Here is a 20577-nt window from a genome sequence, read left to right on the forward strand (position 1 = left end):
TGATCTTGTCCCCTTAATTCCAATCTATTGTTAGGATATGCTTCCTCAAAAACCATCTGTGTGTGTGTTTGTTAACTATTCTGTTTAAGGACTCAAAATTGCTTACTACTTTTATACTATAACTGCTGCTACTTTTAATCCTGAACTGTAAAGTCACTTCTCACTTCCAATACCTCTCTCACCTATTTCACCTCCTATTATTCGTTACAATAAATTTTTATTATAGTGAAGTCTGATTCCAACCATTTCATTCAACTTGCACATTCTTATCTATGTCTTTGCATATTCCATTCCAAATATCTGTAATGCCTTTCCCCAATCTTTCCCTTTATTAACACATATTTATTTTTTTCTTTATAAAAGAAAACTTCCCATATATAAATATATATATATATATATCTACTATATGCCAAAAAAATTAACGAAATCCCATCTTTTATTTACTAAACTCAACCAACTAATAATTCCTTTTTACTCTGTATTCTTGTAACTCACTAAGTATTCTCTAAAATGCTTCATATTAAACTAAATATTTAAAAATTCTTATAGACCTATAAAGGTAAATGAACTTCACGTTTAAGATATTGTCAGTCTAATGTACAAATCAACACCTAATAGCAGTGTGATATTTCATCCTGTCTCAATTGGATGGATATAAGAAATATTCACACAAAAGGAGACAAAAAGTTGTGGGATCTAGAATCAGAATAGTGGTTCAAAAGGGAAACTGGGCTGCTAAATAGGACTGTCTTCTCAAAATTTCCATTTCTTCTGATATTTATTAAAATTTTATCTTCTCATTTTATAAAGAGATTATTTCTCAGAGAACTGAAACTGATTTTAAAATGAAAGTGAATAAAAAATATCTAAGATCTTCTTTAAGTATATCCTCATTAGATTTAGTATAGTCTTAAGTATTAATAACTGAGACTCACTAAGAATAAAATAAATGTTACTAACATGTCTGGACATATAAGTTTTACAACATTTGCACTGTTGTGGCTTCAAAGCAGTTTGCAGTCAAAATGCTTACTAAATTTCAACCAAAGAGAAACCAATATGTTAAACCTCAGCAATGATATTTTATTCTTAATAAGGCTGGAAGTCTATTTGACTTAAATTTCATAGTGAACACAAACATGACAGAAAATCTGTAGCCCCCCCTCCCAATTATTCTTTCGTAAAGCAGCTTCCTACACATGTTATTAAAAGTCCCTATAAAGCACACACTCAGGAAAGAAAGAGGTGTGAATCAGACAATTACAAATTGAGAAAACCTATTAAGACTAAATCTATCTTTCCCCTGAGCTCTGCAGGGAAAAGGACCAATCCTCCCACGCCCTAACTTCCCCAAGTTTTGTCATGATTTTTTTTTAACTGAATCTTTGTAAGCAACACTTGCACCACCTGCTGGTTGCTTGAAAAATGATTTGCCAATCATGAGGCAAAACAACCCAATGTCAAAATTTTAGACCTTTACCACGCAGAAGTAATGCACAGGCAGAACAATACAAAGATCTTGAGGTCAACACTACTGAAGTTTTTAGATGTAAAGACTTTTAAGCCAGTAGAAGTTGACAATGGCTTGAAATTTTGTGTTCTATGAAGAAAAAGTAGGGAGTATGTAAGGCACAAAAATGATAATGCATTAATAAATTTCATAAATGAAGATGTAAAAAAAAAAAACTTACAAGTCCAGGAGGTCCAGGTGGGCCAATGTCACCTTTTTGGCCCTGTTAAATGCAATTTTAAAATTGGTTAGTACAATTCACATGAAAACATCAACATCCTCAAGAATATAAGATAAACTTTTCATAAAGACCCAGAAATCAATCATAAAATATCTCATATGAGAAATGTAACACGAAGTTATGAAACAATTCTGAGCTAAGCCTAACCTGTGACGCTTCTCAGATTTACTAGCTATATAATCTTGACCAAGTTAATTAACTTCTCTGGTTTATATACAAAGAATAAAGATTTTGAACCAGACTTTTAAGGCATTTCTAGTTGTAATATTCTTTGATTTTAAGGTTCCTATTTCTAGAAAACTACAAATACTCTATAAAGAAGAAAACAGAAAAAAATTGTAGCACTAGCATCAATGAAAAAATTACATTGTTTTACATTTAGCCATGTTTCTTCTCATAAAACTAGTCAAGGACATAAATGTAGTGCCATTTCTATTAGTGACAGATATTTTAGAGGTGATGGACTAAAATATCATTAGTAATAGCTAGTAAATCTGAATTCTTTTGGTGAGCTTCCTCTTAGAAGCTAATGAAAGACAAGTTCAGATAAAACTTTTATCCTTGACTAGCAGCTACAACAGCATTAAAACCAAAGTATCTAATATTAAAATGTTACTCTACTACTGGCCAAGACACAAGGATGATCTTTTTCATGTTTCTATTCTGGCTCTAGACTTGTTCATGGAAGCCATCCATCTATATACAAATACTACTGGACAAAAAATCATTTTCTCTGAGTATTTTCTACCGCCTTCCCTTTATTCTAACTGTGCCTTTTAAGCCATGCTAGAACTTGGATCTAATTTGGAAATAGACCACCATTAAAATATGTGCCTTCTGGGTACTTTCAAGTTTGTAACGCTTTTCCCTCCTTGCCTAAAAAACAAAAAAAGTTTTCAGTTTGTTTTTGGTACAAAGCAATTAATGACCAGAAGGATTAGATGACTGGTTATTTTGTGACCTGCTAAAAGTCTGGTAATAGTGTGCTTCATACCTTCTTTCAAAGTCAGTTGAAAATAGGTAACTAAATAAATGACCTCAGTCAGGCTGCATTTGCCCAGTAGGGAGAAAAAAAATACAACAAAGAATTAGCTACAGACTTACAGACAATAATTGCATACAGAATGGAAATGTTTAGTGGCAACATTCTACATTCACAGCTATAAGCCTTTTTAGTAAGAGGACCTCACTAAAATAGTGCTGAATTCTCTGTGGAAAACAAAAGTTTTGCCGATACATGCTCAAAGTAAAGGCACTGACTTTTCACAATAGAAATGCTAAAGTTAAACAATGCTTAATCTATTTCTGCAACATGGACTGTGATTTATGGCAATGGAAGAAAATTCAGCATGTGTGGTATAAAAGAAAAATGGGCAAAAGATGAAGAAGACATATTTTGAACATAGAAGCTAGTTATGTAGATTTTTTACATTTATAACTCAAGCTTGGGGAACAAAGGGATTATTTTAACAAGACTAAACCAGTCACTTCAAAGTATTAAAATTCCTACCTTTTCACCATCCCTTCCAGGTTCACCAGGGTAACCAGGATCACCAGGCAAACCCTTTAAAACATAGAGGACAGGGTGACATCAGCACAAATGGTGGGGTTAGGGAATCTCCAAATATCCTCTTCTCCATAGAAGCAATGAGAATACTGGCAAAAATGATCAGTCAGAATTAACTTTCAGAACTTAATCAAACCTTGCAGCAATTCAAGGAGTGTTTTCTCAGGGGGAAAAAAAAAGGCTGAATCTTGGTGAGAACTCAGGACTTTGTGGCATTTAAAATTGCTCTATTCCCATCACCTCTCCTCACAATCAAGGTGAAAACCAGCAGCCTAGCAGCAACTGGAGAGGAAAGAACAGGATTGGAGCGCCTTCAAAGCCCCATTCCCACAGAATTATCATTATTTGATCTGTCTGGTGGTTCAAAAGAAGACTACTTGCAAGGCTGTCTTTATTTGACCCGACTTGGGCTATCCCAGTGCAAATAGAGAACAAGAGAACAGACTCCCTACTCCCAACCCCCATTTGTTGAAAACACTAAGAGGCAATTGTTGAATATCACAGCTGCCTGAATCAAGACAAAGACCAATTGTTCCAAAAGAAGCCAGGAACTAAGGCCCTGAATTTACCTCTTGTTATTTTATAATACAAAATATTTTTGAACTAGAGATTGTAAGTTGAGGATTGCCTGTTTAGTAAAATATCCTGAAACCAATTTATTTGAATTTAGTAATTCTAACCTGTCTTGTTTATCCCTTTCCCTTGGAATAACTTACAAATTTCATCAAATAATATATCTGTCCTTTAAAACTCTTGCTTACTGTGCATACTATTGATACTGAAGCTGCTTGAAATAATGTTCTTGGACTCAGATATTTTTTTTCTCACCCTCCTTTTCGGTAGTAAGTAGAATAATTATCTGCCAAAACTTTTACTGAAAAAACGTGTTCACACACAAAAAAAACTGCATGTGAATATTTATAATAGTTTTATTCATAATGGCCAAAACCCAGAAGCAACCGAAATATCCTTCAATGGGTAAACAGATAAACAAGCCATGGTATATTCAAACTATCAAATACTATTTAGCAATAAAAAGGAATGAACTGATACACAATTCAATATATTATGGTATGTGAAAAGATCCTGATTCAAAAGGCTACCTACAATATGATTCAATGTATCTGACATTTTGGAATAGGCAAAATTAAAGGGATTGACAAAAGATAAGTTGTTACCAGGAGCTTGGGAAAGGGGAATAGTGAGGGGATAACTACAAAAGAGTATGAGGGAACTTTTAATGGTGATGGAAGTGTTCTTGATTATGGTGATGGTGACACAACTGTATGTGTTTGTCAAAACACAAACTGTATGGTAAAAATGGTTCCTTTCATTGTATGTAAATTATATCTCAATAAATCTGACTTTAAAAAATAGAGGAACCTCAAATTTATATTTGGTGTAATTGGATTGTTTGAAATGCAAAGGATAAATGCTTGAAGGAATGAATACTCCATTATTCATGATGTTCTTATTTCACATTGCATACCTATATCAAAACATCTCATGTACCCTCATAAATATATACACCTACTCTGTACTCACAAAAAAATTTTTTTTAATAATTTAAAAAAATTAAAAATTATATTCAGAAGACATAGGCTGTATAATTTCCATTCATTTAAACTATTTCCAGACCCCACACTCTTTGTCATACGCTTCTCTACCACCATATGTTATACCAACAATAAATGTTTCCAGTTTTGCAGGGGAAATGATCTTATCTACTTACAGGGATTCCTGGTTGGCCATTTTCTCCATCTTTGCCTGGTTTACCCTATAGGATACGAAGAAATGATAGGGCAACAACATACATTTGTTAGTTAAGAAGTACAAAGTTAAAGACTATAACAAGCTTTATTCCTGGCTTGGACTACATTAAGCAGGCATTTTAGACATCAACATTATAACCTCAGTAGTGATATTTTGAAACAATGGAAGTAATATGTAGGAAGAAAGAATAAAATCACAGACACACAGACACACACACACACACACACACACACACACACACACACACACACTTAGAATTTTTTGCAAAGAATATTAGCAGTTACATCACTTACTCTTTTGCCTGGCTCTCCTTGCTCACCCTTCTCACCTTTCACACCACCTGGAGGACCCTGTATACACAAAAATAGTTTCACATTGGTTCATGGGATACTGTGTACCAATACCAACTTACATTAAATGATGCTAAAGCACTTTAGATTACTTACTGGAGGACCACGTATCCCTGGAGGTCCAGGAGGCCCTCGGTCACCAGGAAGTCCCTATGCAGTAGTAGGGGAAAGGAAATCAATGTTAATACTGGAAAATGCATTTTCATTCTAAGCACTAGAGCTAGCTAGGAACATTTTTAATAAACTGAACCATAGCTGCATCTATGCTGCAGCAACATGGATAGAGCTGGAGGCCATAATCCTAAGTAAATTAATGCATAAACAAAAAATCAAATACCACATGTTCTCATTTACAACTGGGAGCTAAACACTGGGAACACAAGGACATAAAGATGGCAACAATAGACAATGGGGACTACTAAGGGTAGAGAGAGGCATGTAATGCTTGTAAAACTAACTATTGGGCATAATGTTCACTACCTGGCTGATAGGATCTGTACCTGAAACCTCAGCATCACATAATATACCCATGTGACAAACCTGCACATACACCCCTGTATCTAAAATAAAGGTGAAAATTTTTAAAATAATAAATTTCCCCTTAAAAATAAATTAAACTGAACTGTATACTCGTGTAGTACAACCAAAGATAATAGGGTATTTCTAATTCAACGTTGAAATCTTTTAGACAAAATTACCTAGAGCTATCTTTGTTCATTTCAGTTAATTTCTTGTCAATATACAAGCCAAGATTTGAAGTAAATAACAAGGCCACATTTAACATGAAAATAATAACAATTTTTTATTCTTATAAAATATTTTATAGAAAACATGAATACCTAAAACTAGGAGATTTTGGGGTCACATGGCATACATATACTTTGGCGAATATGTATATAAATGGCCCAATTCTTATTGATGGTAGAGTTCAATATAACTTTTCCTTTATTCTTAACTTTCTTATTCATATTTAAAAATGCACACATTCTGTTTGTTTAACTGTGGGCCAATATGCCATAAAAATGTATCTAATTTCCTTCATCTATTCTAGTAAAAGCAGGGTATCAGATAATTATTTCTCAACACAACAAAGGTTTATAGAGTAACATTATTTTTCTCCTTGCCTATCAGTGAAATATAGAGAACACTGTCATCATTCTAAGTTACAATAACCTAATTTTATACATGAACGGATTCTTCAAATGGCCAAAAATAGAAATAACCCAAATGTCCATCAACTGATAAATGAATGGATAAACAAAATGTAGAATATTTACACAATGAAATATTAATCAGCCATAAAAAAAATGAAGCACTGATATGTGCTACAAAATGATTTAACGTGAAAATACTATGCTAAGTAAAAGAAGCCAGGCACGGAAGACCACATATTATATTATACCATTTATACGAAATATCCAGAATAGAAAAATTTACAGAGCCAAGAAGTAGATTAGTGATTACATAGGGCTGGTGAATTTGGGGAGAAATAGAGAGTACAACTAGCATAGGTATGGATTTATTTTGAGGAAGGCTAAGAATTTTCTACAGTTAGACTGTGCTGATGGTTTCACTACCCTGTGAATACACTAAAAAACATTGAATTGTACACTTTAAATAGGTGAATTATATGTATGTAAATTGTATCTTGATAAAGTTATTTTAAAAATTTAATGTTCTCACATACTTGTTATTTAAAAAATACCCTGATATATAACCATATTTCAGTTTATAGTACATTTCAATGGAATGCCACTTACATAGATTATTTTTAACTTTTTATCATTTTATTTTTTCAGCTTTATTGAGGCATAACTGACAAATAAAACTGTATATATATAAGGTATAAACAATGTAATGTTTTGATATACATATATACTGTGAAGTGATTACAACAATCAAACTAATTAACATATCCATAGCAAGATTTTCATTGACTTCCTCCCTACTTACTCACCTGATCTCCTTTCTGAAACTCTACATCAATTGGTCTTTTCTGTTCACTGATCTGCCCAGGTGGCCCAGGTGGGCCTTGAAGACCTTGCTCACCCTGTTTGCAAGATAAAATAAGAAGTGATAGTTCATAACCTCCATAACAATAGCAATAATTTAATATGTAAGCTAAGATAACTGCAAGAAGCAAGAGAAAAAAAAAAGACAGCTCAAATGACTATAAAAAGAGAAAGCTGAGGGCTGAATAAACAGCTCTTTCTTTACTCACCTTTTCACCTTTGGGTCCCTGGAAATTTAAGCCCATATTCCCCTGGAGAGAGAAGTTTCCATTTAAAAATCTCAGTGACAGTAAGAAAAGGAATCCACACCAAATAAAAGATATAAAGAAAAGAAAAATTACCTTTGGTCCTGGAAGTCCTGGTGGACCAGGAGGGCCCTAAGAAGAGAAGACAAAAGAGAAAAAAAAATGTTATATTAATAAGTTTATTTAAAAAGTTACTTAGTTTCAGAAAAGGAGGGAAAAGCCCATTGAAATTTCTTGTTTATTTCCATTTTAATCAGAGACACAGGTTTAATTAATTAAAATGAGCTAGATGAATGTGAGGACTTCTGATGACAGACTGGAAATGGGCAGGAGTAAAAAGCTGGGATGGGTAGAGGTAGAGAGGTAGCCCCAGTGCCAAAAGTCAGTTCAAAAGTTAATCTCAACAGACCTATCAAATTTTTCATATCAGAATTATAGGTAAACTTAAGCTACATAAAGCAATTAACTCTCAAATTTTAAAAAACATGTGTTTATTTTTTTTAAATCCAGTTTGATTTTTCTACAATCTGACTTTGTGTATTTGAGAATCATTCAAGATTTGAAAAATTAAATAGGCACCTTCCTGCTCAAGTCTATTGCCTTTTAATCTCAATGGACCTATTTATTTATATATTTTATCTTGGTAGCATTTCTAAGATTTGGCTTCACCTGTTGAATTAGGGTTAATTCAAGGAATATCGAGAAACATAAAGTGAATTGGTTAAGTGGCCACAATGGTTGAGGAAATTCAAGGTGTAACAACATACTCAAGGGGCACCAATGTTGTAACACCAGAATTAGGAAAAAGGGCCATAGTACATAGTCTTAGGTACTGCATGAAGTCTACAACTAAAACAAACTAAAGGGTTTTCTAATCTTCTCCCAAAAAGTTACAGGAAAGCAGAAATCCCAATTTCTTCTGGTAGATTCTTCTAGTATTTATCAAACATTACTTCCTTGATTCAAAAGAACAGGGCCAATTGTCACAAACAAAAATGTACAATCTATAAAGATATAATGAAAACTGTCACTTAAATATATGGTAGGTGAGTAAGTGGCACATGAGAAATTACTTCTACTGCAATACAATTTTCTTGCCCTTTTAAGAGAGCAACAGCAAAGCTATAAGTTAAAAACATGACTTGAATGAAATCTAAGTATTTCAGAAGTAAAAATAGTTAGAATTTACTAGATTAGAAAATAAGAGTGACTATAGAGGTAGTAAAGTAAGAGAACCAGTTGCACATTCAGGATCTGTAGAAGAAGTTTATGCTTCTTTCCTGGGGTACTAAAACCTGTGACCAATAGCACAGTGATCACTCCCCTCACCAATCCTACTGTTTTATCCCAGGTCCCTAAGAAATGAGAGCCCATATACTTAATAAAGCCCTGTCTTTGTTCCTCTTAAAAAAAAATTGCAGCTTGAAGAAACATGTTTCATCAAGTGATTAGAAAACTGCCTTAAAAGACTTTCTGAAGTGGCCAGAATTGACTTCAACACTGACACATCAAGAAGCAACGAACAAAATACTTCATCATAAATCTTTCCTTTTATGTATCTCACTTTTCCATCTCTGAAATGGAACCATTACTTAGAATGCATATTATTAATCATACCATTGTAAAGTCACTTTTAAATAAGAAAATTACAAATTATTAATATTTGTAATACATTATGTTTTTAAGTATTATAAATAATATTAATATTTGTGAAAGAAGTCAGAAAGGAAAGGGGGAGAAATTAAAGAAAGCTTACCATCAAGCCTGGTGGTCCTGGGGGACCAATTGGCCCTGGTATACCAGTGGGACCAGGTAGGCCCTGTTATAAAGGGAGTAAAGAAAACGATGAAAAAAGAAAAACAAAAAAATTCCCTCATTGTAACTTTTGAGATGAAGTCTGGCTCTTGTTGCCCAGGCTAGAGTGCAATGGTGCAATGTTGGCTCACTGCAAGCTTTGCCTCCTGGGTTCAAGCGACTCTCCTGCCTCAGCCTCCTGAGTAGCTGGGATTACAGACACCTGCTACCATGCCTGGCTAATTTTTGTATTTTTAGTAGAGACGGGATTTCAGGAGTTCAGGCTGATCTTGAACTCCTGACCTCAGGTTATCCACCTGCCTTGGCCTCCCAAAGTATTGGGATTACAGGTGTGAGCCACTGCACTTAGCCTCCTCATTGTATCTTACAAAGAACTAAATGGGTGAAATTTAAACTTCATTTAAACTTCAGTTGTCATTAGAATTCTGCTCTACACTTTTATCATTCAACAATATTATAAGTGAAATTTAAAATGTATAGGGATAAAAGGATTAAGTAATTATAAAGAAAACTCATGGTTTAAAGTGGTAGATAAATATAAGACAAATAATAAGGGAAATTTACAAAATAAAGTAATAAAGGTATGCATTTAGCTGGGGCTTTATGCTACAAATGAGAAGGGAAAGGCTACTATTTTCAAGATAGCATCTCTAATTTTAAAACAGATAAGATTAAAGACAGAGGGAAACGAGAGTAACTGGGATAAATTTTAAGAGAATAATACAAGTGTTATGTAATAATTTGGCATGTTAAAAATTCAAAATTTGCCTAAAATCTAGCAATTCTATACTTAGATATAAATCATGGGTTTTTTTATAATGAAAAAAAATTGTAGGCTGGGCATAATGGCTCACACCTGTAATCCTGTTACTTTGGGAGTCCTAAGCAGGAGCATCGCTTGAGCTCAGATGTTTGAGACCAGCCTTGGCAACATGGTGAGACCTTGTCGCCACGAAAAATTTTTAATATTAGCCAGGTGTGGTGATGTGCACCTATGGTCCCAGCTACTCAGAAAGCTGAGGTGGGAGGATTGCTTAAGCCCAGGAGGTTGAGACTGCAGTGAGCCATGATCATGCCACTGCACTCCAGTCTGGGCAAGGGTGCAAGACCCTATCTCAAAACAACAACAACAACAACAACAAACACCACATAAAACAAAAAACACCAGATGGTGTTTTTTGTATGTTTGCAAATGAAAAGTTATATGAAAGTGAAACTGAGTGAACTAAAGCCACACACAATAATATGGATGAATCTTAGCATATCAAGTAGAAAAAGTAAGTTGCAGAAAACTACATAAATATTACATTATTTTATAAAGCAAAAGTAAATATTCTATTGCTTAGAAATATATGCATATATAATAAAGCTATTTTTGAGGATCCGTGGAAAACTCGGATGGTAGCTATGTCTTGGAGTAATGTAGAAGGATGTGGCTACCTAGGGACACACAGGTTGATTCAAAATTATTTTTAATTTTCTAGCTCTTAAGTGTTCATTTATAGTTACGCTTCATAGCATACATATATTTTGCATGTATTCTATTGTATTTTCAAATATTACTTCATAATAAATTATAAAATATAAAGGGCAAGATTGAGTGAATTTTAAGAATTATGGATGGGTAATACCAAGTAAGGAATGAGAAGGTAGCTAATGAAAAATTCCCCAACCTTGTATATTAGTGATAAAGTACCAGAAAGTTTTGATTTTTTAATTTTGGGCAAAGGAATCAATTATCATGAAATATAAAACCTAAGAAATTGATCTCCTAATCTATAAATACTCAAAAGTTACTGCAGTCTCTAGGCATGTTATCTGTAGGCTAACAATTTTTTCTTAAGATTACATTTGATATTCACCATGCATAAACTGTGTATTCGTTCAGCCTTCAAAATATGTTCATATGTTATGTATAACTAATAGTGTTACAAATGACATATTTTAATATATTAAATGGGACACCCATAATTTTTTATTTATTTTTGATTTTATTTATTTATTTAGAGATGGAGTCTTCCTCTGTTATTTATTTATTTATTTATTTTGAGACAGAGTATCTCTCTGTTGCCCAGGCTGGAGTGCAGCGGCAGATCTCGGCTCACTGCAACCTCCACCTCCTGGGTTTTCTGAGTAGCTGGGACTACAGGTGCACGCCACCACATGCAGGTATTGTTTTGTATTTTTAGTAGAGATGGAATTGCACCATGTAAATCAGGATGGTCTTGATCTCCTGACCTCATGATCCACCTGCCTTGGCTTCCCAAAGTGCTGGAAGTACAGGCATGAGCCACCATGCCTGGCCTCTTAATTTTTATTTTTAATTATAACATTTACAAAAGACCCTAGTGCTCTCCACAGTACAAAAATAAGAATATAGAACCCTATTTTCTGCTGCCAGTCCCCAAACAACTGGATAGAAAAGAAGAACGAAGCAGATGTTAAAATTCCCCCTGGTCCAGATTGCTTTTATTTTCAGGTAGAAAGTACATATAATGTCTAGGAAACATCTGATGATAATTTCTATGACAAAAACAGAGAGTACTAAAGGTTGAGGGATTTATCAATATAGCAAAAAGGAAAGTCAATGGATACTTACTTGTATTCCAGGAGGACCTGGATGTCCTGGATTACCCTTTGGTCCTGGCAGTGAGGACATAATTATACTACCTGGTTCACCCTAAAAGAAGTCATCAATGGAAGTTCTAAGACACAGTTATTACACATGAAAACCAGCAAAACCACAAAAAAATGATCTGAAGATTCAATTTGTAACATAGATAAACTAAAAGATTAGGCCATCTCAGTAATAAAAATGAATAAGTTGACCTTTTAAAGGAAAATGAGGAAGTGGCCAGAGTACACTGAAGAACAGTAGATTTATTAAGAGTATAGTACCTTCAGTTATTCATTAAAAATTTTGTAGTAAATATTAAGTATTTGCCAACAATTATGGTAGGTCCTGGATAATCAGTAATGGAGAAGATAAACAAAGCCTCTCCTCCCGTAAAGCTAACAACATAATGGGAAAATACAGACCCTAATATGTAAAAATATAAGATCACAACATCAAGAGCTGTGAATTATCAAGCGCTATGAAGAAAAATAACATGGTACAATAATTGAAAAAAACTAGTGGAGAAAATTAGTTTGGGTAGTCAAAGAAGGGCAATCTGTGAAGGTAACATTCGAGGTCAGACCTGAAGAATAATAAGCAGTCATCCAGGTAAAGATAGGAGAAAGAATGTTAGGCAGTGTAAACCATATATACAAAAGACCCCAAGAGCCAAATGTTTGGCACATCCCAATAATTAAATGCAGACTGATTTGGTCAATGAGCCAAGGGATAAGTGGTTTAAGATAAGGCTGTAAATGTAGGCAAGAACCACAGCATGCAGTTCTTAAAACTATGGACTTTACCTTAGATACACAGTAGAAAGCCCTTGAAGATTTATAAGCAGAGGGATTACATGATCAATTAACACTTTTTAAAAATCATTATTGGTTGCTTTGTAATGAATAAAACAAGTGGGGAGGTAAGGGTGGAATAGTAGTGAAAAAAAGAAACTAGATAAGAAATTATTGCAGTAATCCAGGTGAGACATTATGATTAGCATGGTAACAGTGGAAATGGAGAAGAGTGGTTGAATTTAAGATGCATTTTACAGGCATACTTAGTATTTAGTGATGGAATTGAATGAGGAGGTGTGCGAAGGAATAGAAGACATAAATATTAACTCCAAGGTTTGAGATCATGTAAAAGTATACATAACATAGAGAGATGCAAATTTGAGATACGAAGAGTCAGAGGGAGGAGAGGGTTTATTTTGTGGGTGGATTAACTTGGAACATGTTAATTTGAATGTCTGGGAGATATCTGAGTGGAGATGTCAGAGAGGCTGATGAATACACATAGCTAACTCAGAAGAAAAGTCTGATTTGATACTCAGTAACTAGACGTAATCAATAATATGAGCATTAACAATATTGCTGGGCATAGCACAGAAGAAAGGGTACAGACTGTGATGTGATGCCTGATAGACATAAAGAATGAGCTTACATAGAAGACTGCAGAATAACCAGGGGTGCAGAAGAAAAATCAGGAAAGGATAGTGTCACAAAAGCCAGGGAAAAAAGTAATTCTAGAGAGAATAGGTGGTCAACTGTATCAAAGTGTAGGAAGATGAAGACTTAAAGTGTCAGAAAAGAAACTCAAGTCTGATATACACATTTCCAAGTGTATCAGCACAAAGAAGGTACTTAAAGCCATGGGAACAGAAGAGACTACTTAAGGAGAGCTTGTAAGTTTACACCTGCACAACTTCTAGAAACATCAATTTTAAGATAGAAGTTTGAGTCATTATCCTATTGAAGTTCCGGGCTTTCCTAATATTTTATTCAAAACATTTGCTTCCCAGGATGAGATGCTTACCTTCACACCTGGGATCCCAGGGGGTCCCTATTATTAAAAAGAAAAGGAATTTTATATGTATGAGAGAGAAACAAGCAAACTATAGAATGCATTTAAATAGAGTATAAACTGATTAGACTGCTATAGGGTCATTTCTGAATACAACATATCTTAGGATACTTAGAAGTGACATTTATGTAAATATGAAATCCTTGCTTTTGCCCAGCAGAAAGCTATATTACCAACTTCTTTTTGAAACATTTTCCTCTAGTTTATTACTTTAAAATATATTACTTTATTCCACATGAATCCATTGGGCTCTCTCGCTACATTTCCGCTTCTTTTGTTAATTCCTATGTTCATCATAATCCCAAATTTTATAACTTACTGGAGGACCCTGTAAACCAGGAAAACCGGGACTGCCTGGAAATCCACGTTCTCCCTAGAAGGAGTTAAAAATAAAGAGCATGGAGGAACAAGAAATACAGAATAACTATACCATCAAGATAATGACTTCATGAAAAGATTTCTGTAAAAGCTATTTTGAAACATGCTAGATTGCTAAAAATTCATTAGCCTTCACTTTCCAATTACTTCAATATCAACTATCCATATCAATTCAACTTTTACCCTAATTCATCCATCCCAATCAGAAATAAAGAAAAAAAATTCATCTACGTCACTTCTTTTCTTCCAACAAAGCCATTTTGAGACAATCACGACACAAATTCCTGACCATCATCACATTTAATAGTTAATGATCTGCCCCAATTTCCTGCCCATGTGTTATATACATTCTTATTTTAACTGCTCTATTGCATTTTTCTTTTATTGTAAACTATTTCAAATTATTTTTGTAAAGAGGAAAAGATGGTAAGAAAGAAGGCCATTAATATCACCAAGAGGACAATAATAGCAATAATTCTAGCAATTGCAGGTCATTATGTTTTCTAGGCACCCATTTTTTCTCACTCACTATTGTAAAGTACTAATATGGAGACTTGGTTTAGAAAACAAAAGCTAAAATTGCCGTAGAAGAACCCCTAAACAACCTCCTCTCAAATACCTATATGCCACGTAATTCTAAAAACAAGTTCATCAGAAGGTTTGAAAGAATAAAATTACTACTGTTGTGTGTCATTGAAAGTACAATACCCTTCTCTCCACCTCATTACACGTGGAAAAAGTAGGCCCAGAGGGAAAGGAAGTGGCCTAGACAACAAGTTTAGAAGACAGAAAAAAAAAAGAACCTATACATTGCGGCTCCAACATCAAGGTTCATTCTTTTACTTACATAGTAAGAAATATAAGAAAAGCATTCAGACTTTATGCAGAGTAAATCATTTTAATTTGTTTAAAATTTGTTACTCACATAATTAGAAGACTGAAACACAAGTTAATCAATGCTCCCTTTAATCATATAGCACACTATACTCATTATAGACACATTTTGCCTTCAAATTTGAAATTTTGGCTAGTGGTCTGTTTGTTGCTTAAAGTACACTGGAAAAAATAAATAAATAAACAAATAACCAGAAGAGACACAAAAATGTAGTCCAATTTAACATTAAATGTATCATGCAAACTAACCCCACATTGGTTCTATCACTTTAAGGTTGTTCCAGCTAAAACGAAGAACATGATTAATCCTCACAAATCCATAATTTTTAAAAATTATTATCATTGACAGGGTTACATTGAATTGAAGAAATATTGGAGATGAAAAGAACTGTACTGCCTTCAAGTATATAGCACAGTAATTATTACAAAATATGGCCATTGTAATGCAGAATAGTTTGTTCAAGTTATTTTAAATATATGCCAAAATAAAATCTGACATATGCCATTAGTTAGAAAGATCTGAAGTATTTTATGAAAAGTTTTACAGAATATTTTATGAAAAGTTTTACAGAATATACAAAACAGAAAATACCAAAAGGAAATACAGAGAATAACAATATATTGCATTAACCTAAAGGCAAAGGAAAAAGGCAAGAGAATAAGAAGTGGCTATAATAGGTAAGCTTACAAGAAAAGCAAATTTTCCTCATTTTTTCTTGCTATCTATTACTTTATATTAAATCCAGCAGTTGACTAAAGACAAGAAACGTTGGATCAAAAAAAATAATGTCATATATAAAGTTAGGGTTCTTTAACTTTAGATAATGTCATATCTAAAGTTAGGATAAAGAACCCTAACTTTTTACACTGTTGATGGGAGTGTAAACTAGTTCAACCATTGTGGAAGACAGTGTGGCACTTCCTCAAGGACCTAGAAATAGAAATTCCATTTGACCCAGCAATGCCTTTACTGGGTATATACCCAAAGGATTATAAATCATTCTATTATAAAGACACATGCACATGTATGTTCGTAGCAGCACTGTTTACAATAGCAAAGACCTGGAACCAACCCAAATGCTCCAAATTTGAGCCCATCCATGCTCCAAAGGAAGAGACACCTTTCCCTAATTCACACGTCCATTCTCCCTCCTTCTCATCCAACGCTCCTCACTGACGATAGATTGGACAAGGAAAATGTGGCAAATATAAACCATGGAATACTATGCAGTCATAAAAAATGATGACTTTATGTCCTTTGTAGGGACATGGATAAATCTGGAAACCATGATTCTCAGCAAACTGACACAAGAACAGAAAATCAAACACCACATGTTCTCACTCATAGGCAGCTATTGAACAATGAGAACACATGGACACAGGGAAGAGAACATCACACACTGGAGTCTGTTGTGGGGGGTAGGGGAGGGACAGCAGGGTGGGTGGGGAGATTAGGGAGGGATAATATGGGGAGAAATGCCAGCTATAGTATGGTTGTTGGGGGAATGGAGGCAGAAAACCACATTGGCATGTATGTATCTATGCAACAATCCTGCATGATCTGTACATGTACCCCAGAACCTAAAGTGCAATTAAAAAAAAGAGCCCTAACTTTAAACATGGCATTATCTAAACATATTAATAAATGTCTTTGCTGATAAAGAAGTTTCAGGTTTCATACTCATATTTTATAGTAAAAACTGATGTGTTGTATTACATATAGTTTTTTTAAGATTTTTCTTAAGGAGGTTATTTGGTGTATTAAAAAGTCTTAAAAACATGGAATATTGGAAAATTTAAATTGTACCTAGTTTTTTAATAAAGGCAAAGCATATGAATGACATTCAGAAGTATTACTTTCAACAACTGATATAATATTTGAAACACATATATCCTAATTCCATTTTAATTCTCATCCTACTTCATGCTAAAGCCAAAAAATAATTTGGTAAGTAATCTTCAACCCAGTGCAATATCCCAGCTAACTGTACATGCTTTGAAATTACTAATAGTTCAATACATAGAAAATTATAGTCAGAACATACTTTATGTGGTGTTCTAGACATGAAGCCACTATGTCCTTTCTTCTACATTCTTCATATTGATTTCTTTAGGTTTTTAAGTCATTATTGTCCAGCATACTACCTAAGATTAAGTAGTGAATCTCACCTTGGTTCCATTGCATCCAGGAATACCTTGAGGTCCTGGGGCCCCATCATGGCCTGGCATTCCCTTTGAAAAGCGACATAACAAATGCATAATATGTCTTCAACTACTTTTCAAGAGGTTTCAAAATAAAACGTGAAATGCTACTTACAGGAAGACCTGGTGTCCCTGGAAATCCAGGAAGTCCAGGAGGACCCTAGAAGAAACAAAATCCTTAAACTAAATGACAACCAATAACAATAAAATAATATCCTACCTAAGGATATTATGAAAATTATTTTAGAATAGATTTGGAAAAATTGTGTCTCACTGTTTATTACCATTCATTGCTCTTTGAAACATTAGTGAAAGATCTCTTATATGTGTTTAAACGTCTCTTTTATTGAAAACTATAAAAGAAACTTCAATTCGATGGAGCATTGTCTTCACTGAACATATTCACAGCAGGCAAATTTGTGGATGAAGTGTCTCTTCTAATGGATAAAGATCTCCCATGTATGTAATGAAAAATTAATTCAGCAGGGGATACGGAAGTGGCAAATATATTGCCTCTGAAGACATTAACAGTGAACACCCCCAAAATTCTTAAATCTGTCTATCATGATTGGCAAAAATACAAGTTTGACAATATTCTCTGTAGGTGAGGCTATGGTCAAAAAGATTCTCATATACTGCTAGTGAAGATTCAAACACTGTGGAGGGAAATTTGGAAATATCTAGCAAAATTATCCATGTATCTGCCCTTTGACCTAACATTTTACATCTAAGAATCTATTCTGAAGATACCCTAGAAATTAGGAAACAAAAACAAAGTTAAAGCTGAAAGTAGTTAAGTTAAAGTTTAGAAACAACCATATAACCAGTTATAGTTAAAATCAGAAACAACTTGATATGGTTTGGCTGTGTCCCTACCCAAATTTCATCTTGAATTGTAGTTCCCATAATTGACATGTGTTGTGAGAGGGACCTGATGGGAGATAATTTAATCATGGGGGCAGTTTCCCTCATACTGTTCTCGTGGTATTATGTCTCATCAGATCTGATGGTTTTATAAGGCATTTCCCCTTTCTCTTGGCTCTCATTTTCTCTTGCCTGCTGCTATGTATGATGTCCCTTTGCTCTTTCTTCATCTTCCACCATGATTGCGAGGCCTCCCCAGCCATGTGGAACTGATAGTCCATTAAACCTCTTTCCTTTATAAATTGCGCTGTCTTGGGTACGTCTTTATTAGCAGTGTGAGAACAGACTAATACACAACTCGACTGTCCACCAATAGGAACATGTACTAAATAAATTATAGCACATCCACAAAATGTAAAACTATGATTACTATGTAAAAACTAATGATTATCTCTCAGGGGAAGAATAAAAAAGTAGGAAAATGGCAAGAATGAAAGAGAAGCATCTCTGACTACACCATGGAAATATTTTAAATAATTTAAAATTTTTAAAAAGAAAGGAAACCATTAAAAATGAAAAATAAATTGGATCCAGTGTATGTTTCAAGCTGTTGACATAACCATACAGAGAAAAGAATTACTTCAAGTGCCTTTCATCAAACATGGTATCTTGACTAGTTCTTTAGCAAAATTGGTCAATTCAAAGGCGGAAACGCAGCAAAGAAATAATTAATGGCTTTCAAGAATCCCATTATCACTTGTAAAATTTAAATTGTTATTTTGCTAAGTTATAAATTGTTATTTTGAAGCATATTGTAGGAAATATGCATATTGTAGGAAAAAGCAAATAAGAAATTACATTATGTTATTAGGAATAAAGATTTTCACCTCAATATATAGAGAGAGATGGGGGAGAGATAATAAGTATACAAAACCTTTCTTAATTTTAAATTGCAATTGGAAGTAATAGTATGAATTTACGTTAATTTTTCTCTTAAAAATGCATATTTCCACTGAGAAGACATTGAAATGGTGACAATTCCAGTAGCAATAAAAACCCCTGACATTCAGACTGTGGCATCTAAGTCACATTTTTCACTAAAAAGAACCTGGAATCAGAGACATGGCCCATTTCGGATCTAAACGGGAAATGCCAAGGATGAGCCTGAAAGGGGCTGTTATATCAGAAAGCAAGAGGTTATCAGAGATCAATGGAGTTTTGTGAAAAAAAAAAAAAAAAAAAAAAAAAAAAAAACAAAAAAAAAACCAGACAGGAGTCAACTTTGAAAGGCTCTCACAACCAAAAGATGGGACAAACTGGCCTTCAAAAATTGAAACACACAAATTCCATGCGCTTATAATGGAAAAAAAGTCAAAGAATCTTCCTTGATGACCACTTGAAGTTTCTGGTGTAGCAACTCATTGCCCTATTAGAATTCAAGCTAATAAATGAATGATTAATAGAATTTTTAAAATCAGCATCTTCCAAGTCTGAACAAAATAATGACCATCAGTGGGTGCCAAACCATTAGGTGAAAGTTGACGGAGAAATTTTTGATGGCAGAATCAGGCTAACATTATCTGAGACTGCTAATCAAACCTAATGTCATAAAAGGAGAATACCCTGATATTCAGGCTGCATATTTATTCAACAATAAGCTTCACAACACTACTTACAAAGTATACTTTTACCCATTTTCTTTAATGTTACTGCAGTATGATTTACATATAGTAAAATATATTAATCTTAAGTTTACAGTTCTGTACCCCCAGAAAGTTCTTTAGTGCCTTTTCCAAGGCAACCTGCAATTTGCAAGAAACAGGGGGACAGAGGAACAATTTAAATGACATCAGGAGGAAACAAATCAGCCAAATCCAGAATGTAGAATGCAGTAGAATGACCCAGTTTTTCCAATGGAATAATAAAACAAGCTTAATAAACAGCAACCAAAAGCAATACATGGAACTTGCTTGGGTCGCAATTTGAATAAACCATTGTAAAAGACAACTGAGGAAAACTGAATGTAGACTGGAATGTCAGAGTATACTGAAAAATTATTCCTAATATTTAAAGGTATGATGATGGTTTAGTAATGTGGTTGTTAGTTAGAGGGACATGCTGAAGTATTCATTGGTAGAATGAACAATGTGAGGGATTTACTTTAAAATATTTCAAAATATAAAGTGGTAGGGTATATGTTAATCAAAATTATCAAAATGTTAATTTTTGAAGCTGGGTGATGGGTA

General features: G+C 33.9%; 1 protein-coding gene across 4 annotated transcripts in view; it reads right to left on the reverse strand.

The window, feature by feature from the left end:
* COL4A5 (collagen type IV alpha 5 chain) overlaps positions 1-20577 on the reverse strand; it is a 265691-nt gene that overhangs the window by 111824 nt on the left and 133290 nt on the right. For all 4 annotated transcript variants that reach the window (XM_032250872.1, XM_032250876.1, XM_032250873.1 and 1 more), the window contains exons 5-18: positions 17583-17627; positions 17435-17497; positions 14313-14366; positions 13946-13972; positions 12113-12193; positions 9455-9517; positions 7795-7830; positions 7663-7704; positions 7399-7491; positions 5538-5591; positions 5385-5441; positions 5051-5095; positions 3262-3315; positions 1692-1733 (exon numbers count right to left, since the gene is read on the reverse strand). In XM_032250872.1, coding sequence (XP_032106763.1) covers positions 1692-1733; positions 3262-3315; positions 5051-5095; positions 5385-5441; positions 5538-5591; positions 7399-7491; positions 7663-7704; positions 7795-7830; positions 9455-9517; positions 12113-12193; positions 13946-13972; positions 14313-14366; positions 17435-17497; positions 17583-17627 — 756 coding nt within the window. The remainder of the gene's footprint in view (positions 1-1691; positions 1734-3261; positions 3316-5050; positions 5096-5384; positions 5442-5537; positions 5592-7398; positions 7492-7662; positions 7705-7794; positions 7831-9454; positions 9518-12112; positions 12194-13945; positions 13973-14312; positions 14367-17434; positions 17498-17582; positions 17628-20577) is intronic.

The sequence above is a fragment of the Sapajus apella genome, unplaced genomic scaffold, assembly GCF_009761245.1.
Source record: "Sapajus apella isolate SASKATOON/1434 unplaced genomic scaffold, GSC_monkey_1.0 scaffold73, whole genome shotgun sequence".
NCBI lineage: Eukaryota > Metazoa > Chordata > Mammalia > Primates > Cebidae > Sapajus > Sapajus apella.